This window comes from Lipophrys pholis (assembly GCF_963383615.2).
Source record: "Lipophrys pholis genome assembly, chromosome: 1".
In the NCBI taxonomy this organism is placed as follows: Eukaryota; Metazoa; Chordata; class Actinopteri; order Blenniiformes; family Blenniidae; genus Lipophrys; species Lipophrys pholis.
The window spans coordinates 17,059,991-17,084,448 of NC_137635.1; the positions used below are offsets into that span (position 1 = coordinate 17,059,991).

General features: G+C 43.5%; 1 protein-coding gene across 1 annotated transcript; it reads right to left on the minus strand.

Annotated features, from left to right (window-relative positions):
- Nucleotides 1-885: 885 nt before the first annotated feature.
- Nucleotides 886-24,375, minus strand: usp22 (ubiquitin specific peptidase 22). Its single transcript, XM_080472161.1, has 13 exons — nt 23,476-24,375; nt 14,150-14,282; nt 10,647-10,760; nt 9,960-10,061; nt 9,152-9,318; nt 7,813-7,960; nt 7,361-7,463; nt 5,112-5,270; nt 4,801-4,927; nt 4,610-4,701; nt 4,331-4,393; nt 3,969-4,118; nt 886-3,329 (listed from the first exon to the last, which is right to left on the minus strand). The coding sequence occupies exons 1-13, from the start codon at nt 23,593-23,595 to the stop codon at nt 3,287-3,289; spliced, it is 1,521 nt and encodes a 506-aa protein (XP_080328287.1). The 5' UTR covers nt 23,596-24,375; the 3' UTR covers nt 886-3,286.
- Nucleotides 24,376-24,458: the final 83 nt, after the last annotated feature.

A 24,458-nucleotide genomic window follows, 5' to 3' on the forward strand; every position in this document is an offset into this window, starting at 1 on the left:
TAGTGCTGCATACTGAAGTGTTTAACGTGGTTTCATTTTCTGTTTTCAAAATTAAACTGTTGGTTCAGGGGCCACGTAAAGTACAGGTTTTAGCTGTATTGGGCCACATGATAGTGTAATATCCAACAAATACTGACAATTCAAGTTTCTTTTTTTTCCTTTCTTTCTTTCCCCCTTTAGTTTTAGTGCGAGAAAAATATGAGTACATTCTAAAATGTTCACAATTTGTGTTTTTGTTTTAAAATCCATTTTGAATAACCTTGAATTTCCGGGGACCAAAAGCTTTTCAAGGTCTAAACCAAAGCTACACAACAGAATTTGAACTAAAAACATTCAAATATGCGGCAGAAAGAAAAGGCAAAGCAGCAGAAAGAGACATGGAAGATTAAATGAAGTCCATTCACAGCATACACGTGTCTACAGATATAGAGTTTTCTTTATTTGATGTCTTTCCATCACTGTGTCCAGTTCTTGCAGCAGTGTACGAGGAATGACTGACCGGCTCAAGGGAAGAAAAAAACAAAACCAAAAAAACCCCAAAACGATTCTTCTGATTACAACCCCCACCCACCCTGTCCGGTGGCTGTATCCAGCAATATAGAAGAACAAAACTTTGAGGTTTCACCATTTGTCGTCTACATACAAACTGTACATATATACTTTTACATACGTAATCAACAAGTGGAAAAAAAACAAAAAAACAACAAACAAACCCAGAAACAATAAACATCCTATCAAACTGTGATACCCAGCTCAGACGGCATGCTGAATGCAAGTACTGATTCAGTACACGAACATACGGTAGGTTACATACGCACGCGCACGACACACGTGCATACAAACAGTAACACATACACACAATAATTCTTTTTTTTTTTTTTTTTTCCCCTCAGTTGCTTTTCGCACAACACATTTTATACAAACACACCTGGTTGGTTCAATTTTTTTTTGTTTGTTTTGTTTTGTTTTGTTTTCCTTTCGTGGGCGCATACACGGGCACACATTCACACACAGTTGAACACATCAAATTAGAGCAACATGCGACCGACAGTTAACACTGCAGAATTGAGCTTCTGACCCATTATACAAACTCTCAATTTATTTATTTTTTTTTTAAAATTTTTTTGTTGCTATTTACCTGAAAGAGCATCACAACAAGGTGTCAAGGAGAAAATGTCTCTGGAAAAAAAAAAAAAAAGGCCCAATTGAAAGAAGAACCCAGCTAATGCAGCAGTTGAATGAATATTGGGAGCAAATAGAGCAAACAAAGAGGACGTGGAGAAACCTTGCACTGTGTTCCTTATTGGGACGGGGGCGCCACCTAGTGAAGGACCGTGCACTAACAGCACAGCTGTTCCAGAATCACTTGGGACAAACGCTTCAATCTCTGAACTGACAGTGAAGTAGTGCGATACTGACGGAGACGAGTCTCTAAATGAACTTTGTCTGTCATGTACACCATTGAGGAGTACCTTTTAAAAAGGCGAAAAAAAAAATACTTGATTATGTTTTGAAATTGTCCCAACCTCAGTAATAAAGCCAAACACCAACTTCTGACATGCTCTTGTGTAATTTCACCTGGAGGTACTAAACATATTGAAGTAGGTTTTGGCATAATAATGCTTAAGCATATGGAGACACCATAATTAAGGGTTTAGGTCAGAAAACTACTTCAATAGCTTGAAGTACAACAGCTTAGGTGCAGAAACAACTTCAGTAATTTTAGGGAACCAAAACATCTCATGTAGGTTGAGGAACCAAAATTGCCTGAATAAATGTAGGTGCCAAAATGGCTTTAGGGCATTGAGACTACTTGGAACAGTACTACTTTAACTACTGGGCTGGGATTTAAAAGAGAGCATACTTCGACTTGAAATAAGTTCACATTTTCTTCCCACTAAGTTGAAAACAGCGCCTGCTAAATGAAAGTGTCTTCCTATTCAAACTCGGTGGATATTTTTTTATACTCTGGCAAAAACCTTTCTTATCTCCTTCCCATTTTGTAGCACATAATCACTTGGGGGCACAGTGGAATCTATGAAAACAAGCCACCCCTTCTTTCTCTTCTTTTGTTTATTTTGGGACCTTAATTTGAAAATAATTGCTAATATGCTGATAGATGAAGTGTGTCTGTTGGGTCTGTTGTCCTGCCAAGTGTGTCCCTCTCTAGATGGCGCCCCTTGTTGCAACAACTCGGTGTCGTTTGTCCGCTTTGCATCCCGTGTACAAACGACGAGAGCAAAGACACAATGTCACACAGGACCAAACAAAAGTTGAGAGTTTCGGGAGAATGCAAAACCGTAAACAAACTCTTTTTTTTTTTTTTTTCTCGCTGAACCGCAGTATGTATAAAAATATATTCTTCACTGTGTGTTCTAATTCCTCCCTGGTGAACAATTGGAAGCAGCAAGACAGGCAGAAAATAACAGACCCTTCACATCCTACAAACTCACGAGTAGTTAATGGAATAAGCTTCAGAATACTATTAGTAAGGTGATCCTTTTTTTTCTTTTCTTCCCTCATCACCATATCCACTCTGAACAAAAACAAAATGCATAATAAGACGTCTTCTGTCCGTGAAGTATTTGGTCTTCTGGAGGAGTGTGGCTCTGTCAGGACGAGTGTGCTTGTGCCCACAAAAAAAATTGCCGGTCGAGAAAAGAAAAAAAAAGAATGAAGGAAGAATTCCATCTCTTTTGCTAAAGCGGAGCCTCGCCGGCTCGGTGGGAAGGCCGCCGCTCGGCCTCCCGGCAGCCCCTGGGTGTTGGTGATTGCAGCTGTGCGAGTGTGTGGCAAAGACGTCGGTGAGCAACAGCATTCATGATCAAGTATAAACTTCACCGGGTTTGAAGAGGAAAAGAAACAACAACAACAACAAAAAAAAAACGCTCCTCTTGTCTGCAACTAAAAACGAGGCAATGTGAAACTCTTCATCTGTTACTGGAAGGATTCTCCAGTCGTGTTGCTCCTACAGTAAACTGTCACATTTGTTTTCTTCTTCACCCTCGGAATTCAAGTGGAACCTTTAGTTCTGTTCCTTTAGGGCTGCCGGCGAGTCTCCCTTTCAAATGTCTCCTGTTTTCCTTCGGCGGTTCCGTCTTGAATGTCGTACAAAGAACGTAGGCTAGCGTGTCGTCGGGGTGATTCGAGAGACCGTTGCGGCTTCGGGTGACGAGGACGGGCTCGCGTTTCAGTTTCTCCGCCGGTCTCGTTACTCTGTCGCCATGGCCTGTGTGAGCAAACCTTGCGGCGTCCCATGGCGTCTCCGTCAGGCTGACGGAGACAGCTATTCGTACTCCAGGAACTGTTTGTGGTAAAATAAGAGGTACCTGTGGGAGACGGAACCACTGTCACTCAAATGTATTTCTTTAACACAGAAATAAGGTACTATACATAAACATTACAAATAACACCTGTGTTCTCTGTTGCACCAAAAGAAAGAACACTTGTGTTCAGGTGTGAACATTCCTTTGCTGTTTAATGCTTTTTGGTAATAAATGTTGTATTGGGTTGACGTGCCAAACTTACATGTTGTCTTAAGAGTACCAAAACTACTTGCGGAGGTTCTATTACCAAAAGATTTATTTGCCAAAACGAGTTGAATAAAATGACATACTTTAAGTCGCAAAACTACTTGTTTGATTCCGTTATCTACAGCAGTTTAGTGGGGATTAGAGTATTAGTGTATTGGTAGGTTGAGGTACTAATACTACATGGATCGGATTCAATACTCGAACTCTTAGCTATCGTAAGGTTTCAAAACTACTTGTTTCAGTTGAGTTAGCTACTTAGGATTAGAGACACAAACTCCATAGTTATAGATACCAAAACTACTTGTTTGGGTTAAGGTATAAAAACCGCTTGATCGTGAAAATTACTTATGAAAATGATCCGATTAGGACAAGATACCAAATGTATTTTGGTATGATTAGACACCAAAAGGATGTATGAATGTAAAACGAGCTCACCCTTCACTGTCCAGCACGTCCTTGATGCTCGCCTTTGTGATGATGGCGTCGTCACACTTGAACCATTGGTCCTTGTGCTGCCGGATGAAGGTGGTGTAGTGGCCACTCTCTAGCGTCCCCTGGTGGTTCACCACCGCAAACAAACTATACCTGGAACAGAGAACTGTATCAGGCGGAGAATTCTCCTGGGTAAAATCTGTGGAGGATGGCAGTGCAATGAATGCGAAAGCAGAACTGGGGAGGAGAACCTGAAAGACTGATGAATCTGCTGCAGTACAAATAAAATATCATCTTCCTGATAAATTGACAAGAAATTTTTCAAAGTCATTCAGGTTCATAAGCCCATTTATTGCGGGCCTTACTTGTTGTCATTGTTGAAGGGGTCAACAGTCTGCTGGTACTGCCCATTCATCCGACTTTCTTTACTGAAACGCAACAGGACACAACAGACTCGGTCAAACACCTGGATTGTGACACTTTGTTTCATAGAATGTTGAACGCATCATCAATCATCACTGAACCGGAAAACAAATCGGCGGAAATTATCTGCTCAGTGTCGCCCACACGTGGCCACTGCCTTTTAAAGCGAGTCCAGAACACATGGAATATTTAGTTTTCCCCACTTTGCAGATTGTCCTCACCTTGAAGCCATGAAGGGAGTCATGTCCAGCTCCAGTGGAAAGGAGACGTAAGTAGTGATCTTCCTCCGTAGTTTGGCGGAATGCTCAAACCTCTGAGAATGCGCACGCGCACACACACACACGCACACGCACACGTTAGAATGGCATCTCTGTTATCTCCTCGGTTGGCAGTCAAACATGAACTCTCTTACTTTGAGGTGAAAGCAGGCCACGATCGGCAGCTTCTTCATGGTCAGTTGCTTGGTGGACTCCTGGTAACTATGGCAACCACTACACTTGATCTTCGCACTGCTGCCGAGGTGCTCCGGTCTGGTGAATCTAAAAAGGGACACGGGAGGAGATTGAGCCATTTCCTGTGCTCCAGTGAAGCTGAAATGAGCTGAAATGAGTTTGGTTTTGCCCTTTCTGGCCCTCAATGACTTGAGCTTGACGATTCTGGAAACTTGGTTTGAGAACAGCTGAAGATGTCGTTGATGTTGACGTTTCTGAACATGTGTGTTACCTGCGCAGGCAGTCTGTTAGCGTTGTGGCTCCAGTGGTGTGACTCTCTCCGTTGAGGGCTGATCCGTCGCCCCCGGGGCTGAGGGGCCAGAATGGTGTGGAGGACCCCGGCAGATCCAGGCTGATATCCCAGAACGGGTCGATGGTTGTTGAAACTCCCCTGAGAGGAAGAGACAGAGCGTGTGAGGAAGTGCCAATGTTTCACTGTCCATTTCCAATAAAGAATTATCGCTTGCTGCAACCATCGTTTAGGGCCCCTGTACATGATGCTCGAAGTGATTTAAAGCATTTGTGAATCAGAAAAACCGCGTTTAATTTCACTGAATAGAACCCGAACTAAGAATAATGAATTTCGGACAAAGAAACAAGACAGATGACCAAAACTAATAAAAGTTGATCAAATAAGTACGACTATTTAAGATGACACTACAAAATAGGAGAAATCTTTAATCCTGAACTAACTCAGAACTCTTCACAGCATCATAAACGTTGCACAGCTTTACTTTAGTATTCATCATTAGCTTCAATTTGTTTAACGGTGTGCCTGAACATGTGATAAGACTATTGCTAAATGTGCCAGATCTATTTCTTTAAAGAACCAATAATACCCAGATTATAGTGGATTTTTCTCATGTTTACTGATGTAATTTCGGCTCAACCCGATTAGGTTTAGACCTTCCCACGAACACCCGACATAACCTCAAAACAAATCATGTGGCAGGTGGGTTAATACCCAGAGGGCAGGTGCTGGAGAATGATCATTTCTGAACTGAGGAGTTTGTTTCGATCGAGATGCTCTGCAGAAACATATCCCGTCTTATGTTTCATCCCCAGCAAATTGTTCATCGTTGCCCCGGTATCCCAAGCAGCTGTGGCTCAGATAAAAGACTCGGCAGCATTCCTCTAGAACAGCATGGCTGGCTTTGTTACCCTGACCTTCTTTCCCATTGGGCCTCACGACTTTGCTAGAAACAACTTGGCTCAATTGTGTCAGTGAAGAGGAAAAGGCTCTTTAAAAGGATGCCACAGCTTCGTGACCTGGAGTGACGCAGAGATCAGTAACTACTTCTACGTTTTGCCACAAGTTACCTTCAGTAGGATTTATTTTCTCTTCAATTTGGCCTCAGGTTGCCTCGTTATGGGACTTAACCTTTGTGGCTCGGCTAAATGCCGCCAAACAGTGACTAATGTAGTTTCGGCTGCTCCGTGCTCCTCAGAAGATCCGCCATGGATTTTCTGGAGTTAAAAGAGGAGATTAAGCGGGATCCATGTCACGGGTGTTTGCTTCAATTACGTTCTAAATGGCAAAACGAATAAATGACAAACTAGCAGAAGCCCCATGGGAGCATGAGTTCCCTCACAGAGCGAGGACAGAAAGGGCTTCCCTCCGACAAGCATAGAGACAAAACATCCACATTTACAGATCTGTACGAAAAGTATTGTTTTGCTTTTGTTGTCTTTGTCAACCCCCTGTAAATTCTCGCAAGAAACGATCAAATAAAGAATAATATTAACACAGACATGTAATCCAACCAGAAGAATGAGGTTCGGGTTTTCCTTTTAAATTACCTGTTGTTACTCAATCAGGAAAAACAAAAAACTGTACCGCAGCTGTCAATTCTTAAAGAATCTGTACTTTTATGTGAAATACCTACCTGCCATCTTTTAGGATCGCAATTAAGAAAGTTTCAGTGGCCTCAAGCAACCACCAGGTGGAACTAGAGACCAACTTTACATCTTGTATATAAACCATGAAAGGCTTTTCCTGTTGCTGCAGTGTAGCATATCAGTGTGTGTGTGTGTGTGATTGATGGTGCAATATGCCAATGATAGAGGCGAGTGGAGGCATCGAGGAGGTGGAGTGTGTTCGCGTGTCGAGGAGTTGTCACCTCAGGGCAAGGAATCAGGGAGTTTTCAAGTGTGTCTGCAATTTTGCACCATGGTGTTGTACAAGGCCACGGCTTTGTTCTGTTGGACTTTAATCTATTCATACGGCCTCCACAGAGGCACAAATGGGTGTGTTCTGCTTTTCACACACACACATACAGAGTCACATCTTCTAGACTTTTTGGGACATTACATTAACTTGAATGCAATTCCTTAAGCCAACTCATCATGATCTCGCTGCTAAAATGATATGACTTGCATTATTTTTGCAGTTCGTCTCCATAATGCAGTTAGTCCCCGTACTGCGAAAGACGTCCCCGCAATGTAAGAAAAACCTGAAGGAACACACACACACACACTTACTGGCACACTTGACAGGTGACGTCAGACTGCAGGCCCCCTGTGAAGATTTGGTCGATGATGCAGTTACAGTGGTTCGGGTTGTTGGCTTTCTTCCCATTGTCATCTGTGTGAACACACACACACACACACACACACACACACACACACACACACACACACACACACACACACACACACACACACACACACACACACACACACACACACACACACACACACACACACACACACACACACACACACACACACACACACACACACACACACACACACACACACACACACACACACACACACACACACACACACACAGCGATGCTGCGTGACTTCACAGACACTCAGAGGGACTTGTGATCAGTGCCGAGTGTGTCAGGCTGTACACCGCTCTCATCTCATCTCTCCCACAAACCCTGCTAATCTTCCTTCCTGTCCGTGTTAAGTTTTCCTCTGACCTTTGCAGTGTCTGTGCAGGACGTCCAGTGCCGCGATGAGGAACTCGTGGGCGTCCTGCTGCTCGTAGCCGGCCAGGTGCCGGGCGTGAGTCCACACCAGGTGGAGGAGGCGGAACGGGATGTGAGGCGAGCGGTGGCCTGAGTAGAACTGACAAGAGGAGTGTGTGATAAAGAAAACATTCTTTTTCCACACTTCACACAATAGACATGCCATAATGTCACACCTCAGTTCTGCTCTGAGTCGAAGCAGTTTGCCGTCAGTAATGGGGCTGGATGTTGTCATGGGAGTCACAATACAATAATATATCGTATCGATGAACGTCCTTGATACAGTACAATACTGTTTGCTACAGCTCAAGAGATTTAAAGAATCTTGTAGAATTCAAGAATGGAAGCCTCTAAATTAATTATAATATCACAAAACAGTCTAACAATAGGAAAGTGTTATAACACATTCACTGGCATTAAATTCAACCAGCTTCCTGTTTGAAAAGAGTCAAATTAATATTGGGGGGTGGAATGCTGACAGCATAAATTTTTGTATAGCCCTAATTAGTGTTCATTTTCTATTTTGTCTGAACATTACCATGAATCAACAAAAGAATGGACACCAGTTTCCTCTATTTTAAAAAACGGAACTGTTCTAAATAAAGACTGACGTTTGAGTAACGGAGATTGTTGCATTATGCTTAGTTTATTTCCTTTGTGATATAACAGTGTGAACATTTTGATTAATTCTTCTTAATAAAAGAGTTCTGAAGGTATTTGTAAAAAATATTTGGTAGATCACTTAAGGCACGAAATACAACGGAAAAGATGACGAGCAAACTGAGCGAGTTTCTACTACTTCTACCAACAACAAAAACAGTGCTGACAAGGCACGATGGAGCATTAAGATCAGGAGCACGGCTGCTAAGTTATTGTTTTCACGTACAACAGCTGTTTATAGCAATGGAAAACAACATCACAGATATTTCCATGCAGTGTGCATTTACACCACGCATGTCAACATATTTGGCCAATCAGGTGGAGTCCTAGAGTTTCCTAGATTGCCCTAGTTTTTTTTGATAATAGATCCTCATTATCTCAATATTACAGCATATGTGGTGGCAACAGACCCCAAAAAATATATCTATAGAAATAAATGACTAACGAAGTCAACAAAATACGAACATCATATCTCGATCGCATTATCGTGCAGTCCTACTAACCATCATGGCGCCATCTTGTAGTAAAAACTTGTATTACAAGAAAGGCCATCATTAGGCTTGTTGGTCCTGCGGCGTCATGACAGTCATTTGTTGGTGGTGTGCATTTATATATAAAAAAAAAACTTTACCTCCTGGAATAACTGCGACATCTCGCACACTAAGCAGGAGTTGCTTTGCATCTCGCATTTGTGTCGGTCGGACAGGAAAAAGTCTCGCAGTAGCGGCGTGTGCGTCAAGGCCTGGACGATGCAGTTCATGAAACACGTGTTGCCCAGGTTTATCAAACCGCGGAGGCCTGAGGATTGACGATGGATGGAGAGCGGTCAAAACAGACATAGTTAAAACAAAACAAAAAACAGTCAACACAAAAGAATGAAGAAGAGAAAAACAAGAAAGATCATCTTTCTTGGCTGCTGCAGTTCCGATACTGCAATGCCGTTAACTGAGAAACACACACACACACACACGCACACACACACACACACACACTTTCCCAGAGGCAAAGCTGGACTGTAAGCTGGGAAACCCTCGTCAAATCACCCCACACAAGGAAGGGAGGGTGGAAGGGAAGGAGGAAAGTGGCGGCCTTCTCTCAGATGAGCAACCAGGCCTGTCATTTCCCTCATCGAAGACGGTGCCAGAGATTTTAATGGTGCTCGAGCGGATCCCTGCAGGCTGCTACAAGGTGTTAAACGTATGCCAGCACTCCTCGCTCCCACAGGCAGCCTCATCCCACCACCACAGTGTCCCTCCAATACCCGCAGTCAGTTCAGACCATGAGCATGTTTTATTGACACAAAAATAATGTGCTCGATGCAGTATTTACTGGCTGGCTCGGGCGACAATGAATAGTGTATTGTCGTTTACTGCTTCTGCAATATTCAAGTGACGCCTCTCTCCGTCTGGGTCTACAAAATGGTAGCTTGCAGCACTCACCAATAGTACAGTTGGAAGTGATTCTCCTTCGCTTAGGGTTGTGGCGGAGCAGCTCCAGCTCCCTCTTGGTGGGCTCCCATGTTGAGTACTTCTCTCCTATACCTGAAATACAACCCATAGTCAATATGCATGCATAACCGTTAGTGCCACAGAAAGGCATTGATAGGCAAATTTTATGAGTTGTCGGCTCAGTTTATTTGTATTACAAGAAGCCTGGAGGTTATAGGCTGTTTTTTTCTTGTGTGGAGTTTGCATGTAGTCCCTTTGCCTGTGAGGGAGTTTTCCTCCAAGTACTCATGGGAAATCAAAGCCAGGGTATATCTTCCAAATCTGCTATAAATCCATATTTTAGGTTTCATGTTTGGAAGTAGTTCAGTGAAGAAAACAAAAAACTGACAAATGTTTTGTGGCACATTTGGCTTGTCAGAATCCTCATTGGGATGGTTTGACAAAGTCAATATGTTGAGTTCCTCTGAAATGTTGAAGAAAAAACAGAAAAGGCTCCTGAAACTGCTCAATAATCTGAGACAAAAGGTCAGCAGCGGAGCAGCTATATGACAATAATCTGTCGCAAAACTACAAAGGGACTTGTGGCGTCCCGTGAGGATCGATCTCGGGGCCCGTCATTGTATATGTATATTTACCGCATTGTGTTTGTGTCGAGCTGTATAGTTTATTGTCGCCTACCTTGCATTTTCCATGCTTTCCTTTGTTCCTCTTTGGCAATCTGTTCCATCTCTTTGTCATAGATGTAGTCTTGGCACATGAAGCAGTAAATACCCCCGTAGAGCAGGTCGATAGCTGGAAACAAAGAAAAGACTCTACGTTTCATTCCGAATGCAGAGATGGCTCAGTTCATGCGACTGTGTGAAGGTAATCAAGGTCCGCCGCTTCGTTTCCTCGTTCATTTTCATACCATTCAGATTGCGTTGCCATTGTGCTGCATTGCTAGAAAGCCGGGCTTATCAGCCGACATACGCCCACCGGCCAGAAGATCATGAACTCGTGCCTAACATTGTGCGGGTCACAACATTCCTGAGCCAGAAGTTCTGAGATAAATTGGTCTTATTTTGCCAGCACAGCCCTCATATTCTGGTTGCTGTGTTCCCAAAACCATTCCTGAACCTCGACCATCGACCAATACTATACCCGTGAATGGGGGTACACCAGGGGCCATAAAGGTTTCCATTGGGGAAACCAATTTCTATCAGAATTAATCCCTGCCGCTGTCTGAGCTACAATAGTTCATCCACATGGGGGCAGCCTTTGGTCCACACAAGCATCATTAAGCGATCATGACCCTGCCAACACTAATTTTTTTCCCCATCTTTGGACCAATTTTGATAGGTACTGACCACTGTAAACCAGGATTACCTCATAAAAGCTGCAGTTTTTCCACTTCATGGTTTATTGCTGTATTTAAGTCCATAAATGACAGACAGTAGAAATAGAAGAAAAGTTTCACATCTCCCGGAAATCTCATGCTCACTTAAATGTTCATGTCCAAACAGGAACTGTTTTTCAACTCCTCTCCACACCTGCTCCATACCCTGCAGCTACCCGTTTGCTGCTGTTGCAATAAAAACCCGTTGGACGTTTAGCTTTCATCCCCTGCAGTCATGAAGGGGGGGGGGGGGGGGGGTGACGAGGTAAGGAGGTTGGAAAAGACAGACAATAGTGGACGAGGCTGATGGTACCATCGCGCAGAGACAAAGTCCTTCGACAGTTCTGGATAGCGAAAGGGTCATCGGGTAACCATGGGAACAAGGAGGTCTGAAGAGAGGAGGATGGAGACAGAGAGATTGGAAAACACCAAATGGCTGAGTGGATATGGATAAAACGGGCGGGTGAACGAGATGAAATGGCAAAAAACAAACAAATAAGGAGGAGAAACGGGGAGGAGGAGGGGGAAGGCGGGGCTGTGGTTTAATGAAGGCTAATTCCATGGGGCTTGTTAAAGACGACTTAATTACCTCCTCACTATTCTGCTGAGATCTGTTCCTCCTCTCGCCTTTCCCCTCCCCGTGTGTCAGACGGTTTCTCACGCTATTTTTGCACCAGCAATTCAGCTGCTAACCTAATTAATCTCACAATTACACGTCGTGGAACTCGAGCACACACCCGCTAAAGAGAGAGAGGGGGGGGGTTCCTGAGCTCATGCATAAGTAAAGGAGGCTTCATAAAAGCAAGATCCAGAAACAAAAAGAAACAAATGGCAAATTCTCAACATGTGCCGTCGTCCTGAAACGCTGCAGTGTAACATGCCTGAATCGCAGCCCAATTCTTTTATGTGGAGAAGAACAACAAAAAAAAAGAAAAAAGAAAAAAAGAGAGCGAGCTGCCGGCTGATTTCAGACTAAAAGGATGAAGATTGTGTCCTGTTTAAACCATGTTCTATCTTAAGTCTGTCCTTTATTTTGTCTTGTGACGACAAGGCTAACGTTCTTTGCAAATGCCGTTTCATCTCTCGCAATTTCAGCCTCAAACACGACGCCCTTATATTGTTATTCCTCTTAATGATTTCTATTTCTTATACTTTAATTGTGATTGGATGTATTTTGTATTTAATTAAGAGTTCTATTTGGTTAGTAACTTTCCCGTTTCTTTAAATTTCTTAGTGGCATCTACAAAAAAATATATTCTATTGAGAGAAGAGTAGTTCTTTCAGGGTTTTGACAATTTCTGATGATATGATGAAAATAACTTCTGCTTTAGGCCCCTTTTACAAAAGATTTTCAAGTCAAAATGGAAAAATTATCCGTTTACATGACAACAATGCTCGGAGCCAATGAAAATCATATCAGCAAACAGTTAGAGAATTTTTGATAAGAAGCATTGCAGCTGGATTTGTTGTTTAATTTCATTTGCAATGGTTTTTTTTCCCCACAATGTACAGTAGGTTGTTCAACAGCTGTGTTTCCTGCCCGAGTTCAAATACTATTCAGTCGTCTTTTCTGCAATAAATTCAGTCGTGTCTGAGCGGTATTTGGAGTATTACAGGCCATGTGTTCCTGTGGGAGTTGCAAAGACGGAAGGGGAAAACAGCCAACTGGTCCTAATGTTCAGCAAACACCCACGACTTCGCTCAAATCTGCAGCCTTCCAGATTGTGTCTGTTTGATGCAAATATTTAATTTGGCGCATCGGTAAAACACAACTTTCGCTGTTTCATCCTTGTGAATGCACGTCTGCAAAGCAGCTTCCGTATCGGTGGCTTTCGGCTCCTGGAAACAGAAGCCTTCAAGGGGGAATATTTGAACAAATGCAGTGTAAATCAGCAAAAGCGGTAGCGTGCGGTATTTTGGAGTTACCTCCGTGACCTGGAATATTAATCCTGTCAAAACAAGTCGGAGACAAATCCCATTGTTGTGCCTATAAATACACACGCTTGCGAATGCTTGGAGGGCTTCTGAAAGAAGGTGGGAAGGTGTACTCGATAAACGACTCGACGCTCTTTATTCTACTCAGTGATCAGGACAGACCTCTCCTTCTGCTCATTAGCACGGCCCCTAATGTGTGTGTTATATCTCACGAGTTCGATGAGACCACAACACACAGGTGGCATTCAAACCTCCCTCCGGGGGCCGGGAACCTTCCCGGACTGTGTTGCAGTTTTGTTGCGCAAGGTTGCGTAACAGCCCAAGGCTCTGCTGCTCTTGATTATTTGGCTTGATTAAATGCTTCTCAAACCACAAATGTATTGCAGTGGGCCTGTGAAAAACTACTTGATACAATTTTAAAGTGTAGTATGCCTGGTTAGATATAGAGCAGTATGCAGGACCTGCTGAGAGTCAAAGGCATGCCTGCATTCAGAAAGCATGAACTTATCGTTACTGGCTTTAGGGGTTGATCATCTATATCTGGAGAAATGTTTCGAGGAATGGTTTCCAGGTTCCAGTTGTACATTCCTTTGCAAGCATGCAGATTCGCCAAAAACGAGGGTGTACCAACGCCCATCTCTTCCAGGTGGTACACGCTTCATTTAACAAACAGAGGTATCAATGCATCATAGGAGGCAGACAGAATTGATGTGTTTTTTTATCCCAATGTTTGAGGTTCGATCATAAACTGTGTAGAAACATTAAACCCCAAGTTGTCACGAGTGTGAGTCAATATGTGGATGTGACAGATCAATTAATACAATTTGAAACTACTGAAGCAATAAAATGAGACGGTGCGAGGGTGACATACCTAGGTTATGCCTTTTACTCTTGGCGTGTTCGTGGATGTGTTTTTTGGCAAAGCAGGCGAAGAAGACGCAGTAGAGGCAGGAGTGGAGTCTGTTGAGGTGGGCGCCGCACATGTGGCAGATACATGACTTGGCCTGGAAGAGAAAAGGGAGAGGGGAGAAGGATGTGATCACGAAAAAAAAATCCTGCATCCCACACTGTGATTTGCACATGCCACTCTTACACGTTCACCTTTGAAAGATATGAAAACTAACAAATATGGCAACAGCACCGCCTGTTCGCTCCACACGGGGAGACCTGCATTGAAAACAGCAGCATTAGCAGCATTAATGTAGGCCCTTTTTATCCCAACGTATTTTTGAGGAACGATCCTCTTGATGTTTCCCGGGGCAAGAAATGTAATTGTTGCGCAGCAAATTCTAAACAAATCAACAGGCCAATAAAAGACAATAAAAAATATATGGGTTATCGAAAGAAGCTCCAAAAGGATAGAGAAATGGTATCTAGGTAGAATAAATCTGTGCAGTACAATATTGTGAGAGCACCGTGCTTGTATGACACAGAACGTTGCATTGTCAACATTTCAACCCGTTTTTTTCCCCAAATGCAGCTTCGCTATCCAACTAGAACAACGTTGTCAAGGCCGCCCATGAACTTTGTTCTGATGAGTTTCAGACAGAACATTCTATGTTAATAATTCAAAGGTAGTCAAGGTACAACGAAATTCTAAGTGCAGTCTCTAGTGCAAAAATATAATACATCTTAGTAAAAATATATCCACACACACACACATGGCGCAAACGACAGGTTCTCTTCCTCTACTCCACAATAATGTTCTTTGTGGCTTCACGTCCATCAATCACCTCTACCTGTACCTGCAGAGTTTGACAAGGTCATAGCTGTTTTTTAACCATCTTTTTTTTAATTGATCCTCACAAACAAGCTTCAAATGACAATTTGGAAGCAGATAAAGCCAATTCTTCCAGCTCTTCCCACAGGGTCCCAAGCTGTAGTGAGCCCAGCTGGGATGGGTATTCTCTGGGATACCCTCAGGCTCTTGTCCCAGTTGGTTGTGCCTGGCAGACCTCCAACAGACGTCTACCAGGGGAGATCTGACTGGTGCTTCTCTACAGTCTCAACTCGCGCCCCATCAAGGCGCATTGTTCCAGTACGACATTCATAAAGGGTTAGTACTATTCCCGAGAGGGGCCTACCGATCAAGAAACTAGAAGAACTGCGAGGTTTCCTAAATTGTTCCAATATATTTTGTGCTAAATTCCATTTGAAAGTCCTCAAATACTTTAAGGTGAACTTCTTGTAGCTTTAAGCGTCACCTTGCTATAATTATGGGTGAGGGTTTGAATTGAAACCGTCTCTCAACATGCAGAACAAGAAGAGTTTATCATTTTGTTACATCATCCATTGGCATTCATTCACTGCTGGAGCCAAAACTCAATCAGGAAGTGGTTGAAATATTCCGAGGAACCTCTGCAGTCCATTCAGCAAGCAGCAGATGTTACACCTCAGAGTATTGCAAGAAAAAAGCTTCTTCTTCTTTTTTTTTTTGACATTTCGAGATGTCATAAGCCATTTTCCTTGTTCTGTTCCTCTTCTCACCTTCATTCCTTCTCGGACACTAACTTTCTATGAAGTAGAAATGAGAAGCACAGGTGTAGGTTTGCTTTGATCGCTGGTGATGTGTTCAGAATAACAATCAGCATCGGGAAAGCAATCGAACATGGCTGTCGTGGAACCAAGTACACGAACATGGCTTCAAAAAGCTCTGAGCATCCAAATATAGTATAGATTAGGATTTATTGGCGTTATGCCGGCAAGTTTAAACATGTGATGATCCAGATAAAACTCTTGTAATCAATGTGCAGTCTTCAAAATACAGGATAGAATGATCAAATATTAACTGTGCTTCCTATATATTCTGTTTGAAAGTCTGGAAAGGCAAATAAAAGGCAAAAAAAAAAAAAAAAGGCGGTGTGACTGTGGATGGAGGGTAGATAGCGATAGTTCAAAAGCATGCAGATGACAAGCTGGCATGCCAATGAGCCAGCGTGAATATGAGGAGGTGAGAAGAAATTAGCAATGCCTTGAGGAGGAGAGTGAGGAAAATGAGAAACAAGCGGAGGAGAGTCAAAGAACCGAGAGGCGAAAAGAATAATGGCTGCTACTAAATGAACTGGTTGTTTTATGAAAATATCGAAAAGTTGCTGAACAGAATGCAGTTTTACAAAGTAGCACGATAATAGAAAAGAAAAGTGTAACTTTGACAGATTCTAAGCAAGTCTTGTATCCATCCAGAGTTTTTATTTTTTATTTTTATTTCATTCGTTCTGTGGCTATAAAAGCTTTTCAGTCTTCCCCAAATAATATGTGGCGAGTTTGTGTCTCAAGTCTCATTGTAGGCCATTTTCAGATGCTTCTTTTAACAGTTTCTTTTGTGTTTTTGTGATGTCACTGTCCTGCTTAAAGACTCAAGAGTTTCACCTCAAACCCACTTTTCTGGCACCGACCGACACTGTTCTCCATAAAGTGGATCGGTAGTCTCCAGATTTCATCATCCCTTTGACGGCATCTCAAGCACCGTAATGTCTCCATATTTTACATTTGTTGCGCTTCATTTGGAGGAGGTTCTAATTGTGCAATTGACGGAATATCGACGAAATACGTTGTTTGGTGTGCCGATTGAAAACGGTACTGCCCTTTGTTCCAGCTCAGCATGAGGCATCTTTTCACGTTTCCAGTAAAAACGCATCGTTTTTTGCTTTTTCGTTTCAGAAAAGTTTCGCGTTGCCACTGCATGCGTTTTGGAAACGATGTCCGTTTCCACGAAAAGGGCAGAAGTGGTGAAAACAATGTAGTTTCCATGTAGGGCCACTAGTGGGTGCTGTTGTATATGTAATGAAACTGCACACGTGCGCGCAGAGAACAATCTAAACATTAACAATGGCGAATACGCGCGTTTGTCCCAGGAGAATATCGACTCCGGAGGCCGCAATTGTTGTCGTCTATCTACGTGCGCATGTGCAGAAGAACCACATACTGTGGCCGTGGTGACCATGCACAGTAGCAGCATTTCAGAAAAGTTGCATTTTCCTTTATCTAAACAAAGACGGAAGTTAAAGGGCGACAAACTGAACATTTTGATAAAGCAGTTTGTAAATCCTTCTTTCTGAACTTCCATGTGGCTCTTTATCTGTACGTTGTGAAGAAAAAAACAGAAACAAGCAATTCTCACTGCAGCGAGATCATCAATTATTGATAAACTCAGGCCACACCAACACTGAAAATCAAGGACAGCATTACAATTCCGAATACCTCATTCAAATTTATTGAAAGGATGCTATTGTCTGCTTTTATCACTATGTGAATATGTTGTTAATAATTATTGAGATTTCATTTGGATGACCCATTTGAAATTACCAAACCAATCGCCTCCAGTTTTTCGTGGTACGTGCGTCATCAGAAGCAGCTGTGTAAACTAGAGGTGGGCACTATGGACAAAATGCACACGTATCACATACTGTTGGCTAAATGTGTGTTCACCGGAGTTAAATACAATTTAGTAAATCATTGAAAATCTAAATATGATCCGCAATTGTCTTAACTGGTACACTAAAGCACTGAAGCATGGAATACTAGAAAGATATGAGCAATAATGCTTGGAAAAGGCATCACACAGACCCTCAGAAGCTCTCTGGTGCCCCCCAGTGAAAGCCCGCCATCCACTTTAAAATCCACTAGATTATATGATAAGGCCTCAGCTAAACAATGTTCTCAATCCAGCATGAGCCCTGCCACAAACGCAAAACCGAGGCTCAAATAAAACTGATTCTCATTCTCCGCACGCAGACACGCCGCCCTATGTGTAAGTGCTTAGACAGCACATGAATTATGAAAATACGCATCAATATGCAACTATCTTTCCTCACTCATTCTCCTGGCTGTCAGGGTTATGGCGCGTGCCGCTGGATTTCTCCCTCCCCGTCCCCGAGGGCGCTGGATTGCTGTAGGAAATTGAGTCTGCCGCTCGTCTGCGGTGCCTGTTCCACGTCCTCGGCTGTCAGACCGACGGCACGCGTTGAGCAGTGACTGGCATGTCGTGGAAGTAGTGGAACGGCGGCTGTGAAACAAGAGCGGTTTCTCCAGGACTCTGCCAACAGCCTCCGACTCTTGTCACATTTACCGGAGAAGTGGCGGGCCGTCGGCGACGGGCCATCTGCAGGCGGGATGGCGTGTTAGTGGAGGTAATGGCTTGGAAGGATCCGGGTGTGAGAAGTGAAAGCAAGAAGATTATTTACACTGGGAGCCAAAGGCAGCAGCACCTGAAGGAGGAGGCTCGAATCCGGAGTAGGACAGCGTCCAGATAAGCAAGAATGACATCCTTCTGGGCAGAGGAACGACAAATACAGCATCTCGGGGGCTCTCCTCAATATGTGCTGCTTGTCTGACAACAGAAGGATGAATAACAAACTGCAACCTGCAGTCTTACCTGTTCGCTTGTGTGCAAACTGCACTGAACCAGCCCCCCAAAAAAGTATAGGAATGTGTTATTTCTTGGTTGTGACAATGTTTTCTAGTAATAAATCTGATAATATTGTCAAACTTGTTTATTTTCTTATTCAACTGCAGCACATTTTTACGAAACGCGCGTTTGTGAGAAGAGCAGGAACACAACTCGCTTGCCAAGCACCGTTACTGAAAAAAAAAAATCTAATCGAAAAAAAAAATTTAAATAAAAAAATCGAAAACACACCCAGGAAGAGTTGTGGAAGTACAAAACTTTGTCTTCTGATAAAGAAGTGCATAAAAAAAATCATAACAATGGAAAATAACACATTCATGGCCATTTTATGAGGTAAATTTGGGATTATAAAGATTCTAGAGAACAGTCGGAAAACAAGCTTATTCTAATGTTATATCATCTATTTCCTTAGTATGTATGTAAGATGTCGGGACATAGGTCACGTTTCCATGGGGCGGGTCAGAATTCTATAAATGAAAAGTGACCCGCAGTGACGTCAGTCGCTGCGGTTTCAGACAACAAAGGCTCCGCTTTTCAACATGCAAACCTGTCCTCCATGGAGCCTCGTCACACAATGTTTCCAGAGAGGAAAAGAGGAGGAGGAGGTGGAGCTGGGTTTTAATTTGTGCATTATTAAGAAAAGAAACGGCAGAAGTTAGTGAAACTACCGCGATGTTACAATACAAACCGTTGGATGTTGTTTTGATACATTTCTTAACGTTTATATATTGAGAAATATATCTTAAAAGATTTTATTATTTTACAAATGGACATTTATTATCACAGAAACGCAAACCGGGTACCGGTACCGTACCGGTTTAAATGTGAACGGTGACCATCCCTAGAGTTGGGACAATTTCAAAAAGTTGCATTTGCAGTGGCTCTGAGGACCGGCGTCATATAAATGGACACCCAAAACGCACCGAAAGTCTTGCGTTTTCACTTGAAAATGTATTTCGCGTGTATTTATTTATTCATGGCTTCATGAACGTATACTTCACGGGCGCGTGCGCAAAAACAAACACTCTGGTAATCTCCCTTCTTCTTTCTTTCCAAAAACAGAGAATGGTGCGCTTCGGAAACGTTGCATTCCCGGAACGCTGTGTATCCCAACACCGTTGTCGTGGAAACAAAACGTCTGAAATGCCAACAAAGTTGAGTCGTTTTCAACGAGAAAATGTTTTCCTGTAAACGGGGGCTGAGATAGAGCTGGAGCCACAGATCAATAGACATAGTGATCTGTGAAGAGAGATGAAGAGAAATAGAGATTACAAGACAGAACGGCAGGAAGCGAGAGGCGTATAAATAAACAAACGGAGAGCTGCAGACCGACAGAAAGAGACAGAAAGCTACCAATGGACGACGCGAATATAAGAGATAGAAACTGAGCTGAAAGAAAGACAGAAAGAGAGTGAAGTTAAGAGAACGAGAGGCAGAGATAAAGATAGACATGGTGAGAAGCACAGAGAGAGAGAGAGAGAGAGAGAGAGAGAGAGAGAGAGAGAGAGACACTGAAATGAAATGTGAAGCCAGAAGAAAGTATAGAAATAGAGAACTAGAGCGATAAGGACATGGACTTTATCGACGTCCAAAGACACTCAAGGAAAAATCTTTTCACTTTTATTACGGTCGCAGTCTTTCATGTTCAAAAATATTCTTCCAATCATGTGATACAACTCAAAGCCAAACAGATTTGTTCAAAAGTAAACCCCAACCCTTCAACTGTATCTACCACTGTCAAAACCAGTCGGTTTAACGCAACACAAGAGGGGAAGTGAGGATCGCAGGAGTTCGTGACCCACATTTCTAGACTTCTCTGATCGTTCAGATTTGGCTTCGCGGCTGTAACACCGTTTTGTCGCCTGTGGCAGAGAACATAGGTTTCTAATACTCCTTTTGACAGGCGTTAAGTGTAGGCTTTCAAAAGATATTTCAGGATACATTCAATGCCACTGAAATGGAAGCCGTTGTGTCAGATTTTAGGAATCAGAGATAATGTGAAGAAAGTAGAAATCTTAGAGATGTCCACTTATTGGGTTGACGTTTGTGCACACAGACAACCAAAAAACTTGAATGAAGGTGAAAGAAATGAAATCTAATAATCAAAACGAATCTGCAAATAGTAAACACACACTTAAAAATCCTCCAGGCTACTGGTGTTGCCCACCTGAAGGCCTGGAAACGGACGATGCATTAACTTTCAGTCGACGTTTTCCGGCGGAGGTGTCCGGGGAATCGGTTTGCTTCGCGTTCGGCAGATAAAATCCGACGCGCCTGTCATTCCGATGGCGATAAGGCCGGCCCGCGATTGGAGATAAAGCCAGAAGCTGAGAGCTTGTAATTCTCAAGGTGAACGAGTGCTTAAAATTCAACATGCAGCCCGGTGGTCAGCAGACGGATGCAGGCTGAGTGTGGATGGTGATGGAGAACAAATGAGACGACGGGCATGGATTTTTTTGGGTAACCATTATCACATTCAAGGCGCAATTCACAGCATTTTCTCGTCACCTCTGCGGCATCCTCAACATCCGACTAAAGTCGGTATCAAGTGGGTTCAGCCGAGCCAGAATATCCAGTAACATTAGTCAGTAATAATACATGAAAACATTAAACAGACGCATGTCGGACAGTTTGACCTTGTTGATCTCTGACTGCTTTACGGGTTCGGTCCCACTCATCCACACTTAAAGCTGTCAGTCAAGACGCTATCTTATGCCTTCATTTCTGTGTGTGTGTGTGTGTGTGTGTGTGTGTATTTACAATTATTATTGTGACTTACGCGTGCTTAATACAATTTGATCACTTTAATATGATTGCTCTATGCCTGCGAGGACCTATAAATGTCTCCGTCTTCACCTACACCTGAACGCAAAGCCTCTCATCCGTTGGGATTTTCCGGTCTGCCAAGTTTCCTTCGCCCTCTGTCTGGACTCACAAAGCCACTTTTGTCAGATGATCCATCTCCTATAATATTGTGTTTTAAATCACTAGGCTACAGTGTTACGAAGTGACACAAACGCTTTAAAGCGAAGGCGATCAAAAGGCGCAGAGTTTGGCAAGCGTGAGCCTGCCAGTAAAACCGCAAAACCAAAAAAGCTGTAATTATAGACAAATCCCCGTCACGGCCGGAGAGCAAAATTCACATTAAAAATAGAGACGTCAGCCAGAGGTGGAGGTGAAAATGGAGATAGTTACAGTTATTTGTAACCATATACACATAGAGTTATGAACTCTAACAGTGAGCCGATATGATACTTCAAGACCACCCGATATTGACTAAAAACACCTCAACTTCAGTTGAGAAGACTGAGGCGCCATTTACACGACATTTCAAGTCAAAACGCCTCATTTTTGCATTTTCGCTTCAGAAAAGCTTCACGTTTTGGAACCGATGTCCATTTCCACGGAAACGGCAGAAATGCTGAAGTTACCGTGCGAGGCCGCGAGTCGGCACTGTTGTTCGCTTTTGTAATGAAACTACACATACGCCCGGAGGGTTAACGTTAACAATTTCTACGTTACGCATGTGTTGTACCTCTGCTTTAGTTTCACCTGGATGACATCATCTCGGCGCACTCAGGTTTGGGTCAGCTAAAACCAGGTCGCTCCGAACCCTGCACACGAGTCGGTCTGCACCAGACATGGAAGTGCCTCTGAATGCACCAAACACACAATTTGACTGGTGTGAAAACTTCATCGTAGGACTTATTTTTTCTGGTCCATCCAATGGCGAAATAGCTACTTCTGTTCTCATCCTTTTATCCATGCTGGTAAAAATACCATCACAATTGTTGTCGCAAACTAACTGAGCCCCAGCACATAATATGGACGTGTTGCATAACAGGTCATAACAGCAGACAAAAGGTCATACATTTGCATCTTAGTTGTTTCTCGTCAGATAGGGAAATTAAATTAAAAGTCTTGAAGAAGACTGGCCTCGTGTAAAGCAGGTGGAAAGAGAAACGGGGTTGAGGGTACTTAAGGACAAGAGTAGAGACAAGAAAAAAAAAAAAAACACATAACAGCCACACAAACTGAAACTGCTCTGCAATTGCAATCGAACAGAGGATTTTTTTGTAGAAATGGGGATGACTAAACAAAAGGTGTGCACACGATACCACCCAGGCCGCTGTTTGTTGTAACCAGTGAAGGCACTGGTGGAAAACTGAGCTGCAATCGATAAAAATGGTGTGGCACACCAAGATAATGCTAATGTGGAGGATGTGCCAGGCTTGTGGAGGAGATTATTTTCACCCTGCTTGTTGGACATGGTGCAGGCTGCATATGCAAAAACACAACAGTGTAGTATTTGTGTGCACATTATGGAGGATTGCTCTACTTGCAGACACATGGGCAGACAATCTGTACTCATGCAGAGAGAGAGAGAGAGAGAGAGAGAGAGAGAGAGAGAGAGAGAGAGAGAGAGATTGTTGATTAGGAGATGCAGCCATGCATCTGCGGCTGTGATGTAAGAGGAAAATTTGGGGATGCCTAGAATTGGGATTACAATGGTATCAGAGGCAACAACCTGCAGGGCAGGAGGTAGTAGGAAGTCAAGCTCGGCTGCTGCAGCACCAACATCTCATCCAGCTCTGATGGAGGGGTGGCGGGTTGACTGTACTTTCTGACAATGAGTGTGTCGGATGCGTGTGTTGTTGTGGAAGGGCGGGGAAGTGTCCACGCCACACACACACACACACACACATACAAACACTCGGATACACCTTCCTCTGGGTTCCCCCCCCCATTCCATTCAACCCCAGCCTCGCCGTCAATACCCGTCACTTTACCTTGCGTTTTCTGGTCTCCGCAGAACCGCTCCACACGAAACACTGATAGATCACCCTCAGGTTCTGCTTCCAGTTGTCCACCTTGAAGCCGCTGACATGGGGGCAGCCTGCGGGACTCATGGCAGTCACAGCATCCGGCTCGTCGCGGTCCTCGCAGCGGCGGTAAAAGACCGGCACGGGTCCCCGCAAACACGGCACTCGGAGCCGGGGAGGGGGGCTGGTTAGCAGCGCCGCCGCCGCCAGGTTCGTCGTCCGCCGCTCAGGCTAACTGCACATGTCCCCAGTTGCAGTTGTCGAGACGCACATTAAGATTAAGGTCGCTTAAGGTTTCGACCGATGGGTGTTATTTGAATGTGCGCTTCGTTGTGTTACATGTTAGCACGCTGGCTAAAGTTGGTTAGCATTGGAATTTCAAGAGGAGCGTCGTGAAGTCCCGCCTCAAGCAGCGCGGCAAACCAATGAGAGGTGAGCATTCCCTATGATTGACGTGTCGCCCACAGCCTCAGATAGCTAAAAATCCCGCCTCGTTCGGAGTCACGGACCAATAAGAGGCGAACATTCAGTATGATTGACGTATCTGAACGGTCCTATATCGGTGAGCTCCCGCCTTCTTACAAACAGACGCCGCGACGTGATTGGTGGACATTTCCCACATCCGTTCGAGAGAAGGCGCTGATTACCTGAAGCGCTAACTGAACCTCAATCAAAGACAAGCGTGGAGGTTCAGGTAGAAGAAGAGTCCGTAAAATCTATATTCTTAAACAATTTATTATTAACAGATCCACAATCGCAAATCCCAAGCTCCCCAAATGACATGACAGTTTGGTTTCATCTGTTGACTTTAACCTCTTGCGAGAACAAGGCTTTTTCTGTACAGTGCTCTAGCGACCTCTAGTGGATCCCACCTAAAAAAGAAAAAACGAAAACAAAAACAAAAAGGAAACAAAAACAGTGCACCAGATTGTGAATGACTCCTCCATTGT

Excerpts from the sequence above, each read along its gene's own strand:
- usp22 (XM_080472161.1), bottom strand. The coding sequence starts at position 23,595 with ATGAGTCCCGCAGGCTGCCCCCATGTCAGCGGCTTCAAGGTGGACAAC. Across the intron at positions 7,464-7,812 it reads CCTGCACAGACACTGCAAAG|ATGACAATGGGAAGAAAGCC; the intron begins GTCAGAGGAAAA and ends GTGTTCACACAG. Across the intron at positions 4,702-4,800 it reads TGGCCTGCTTTCACCTCAAA|AGGTTTGAGCATTCCGCCAA; the intron begins GTAAGAGAGTTC and ends GCGCATTCTCAG.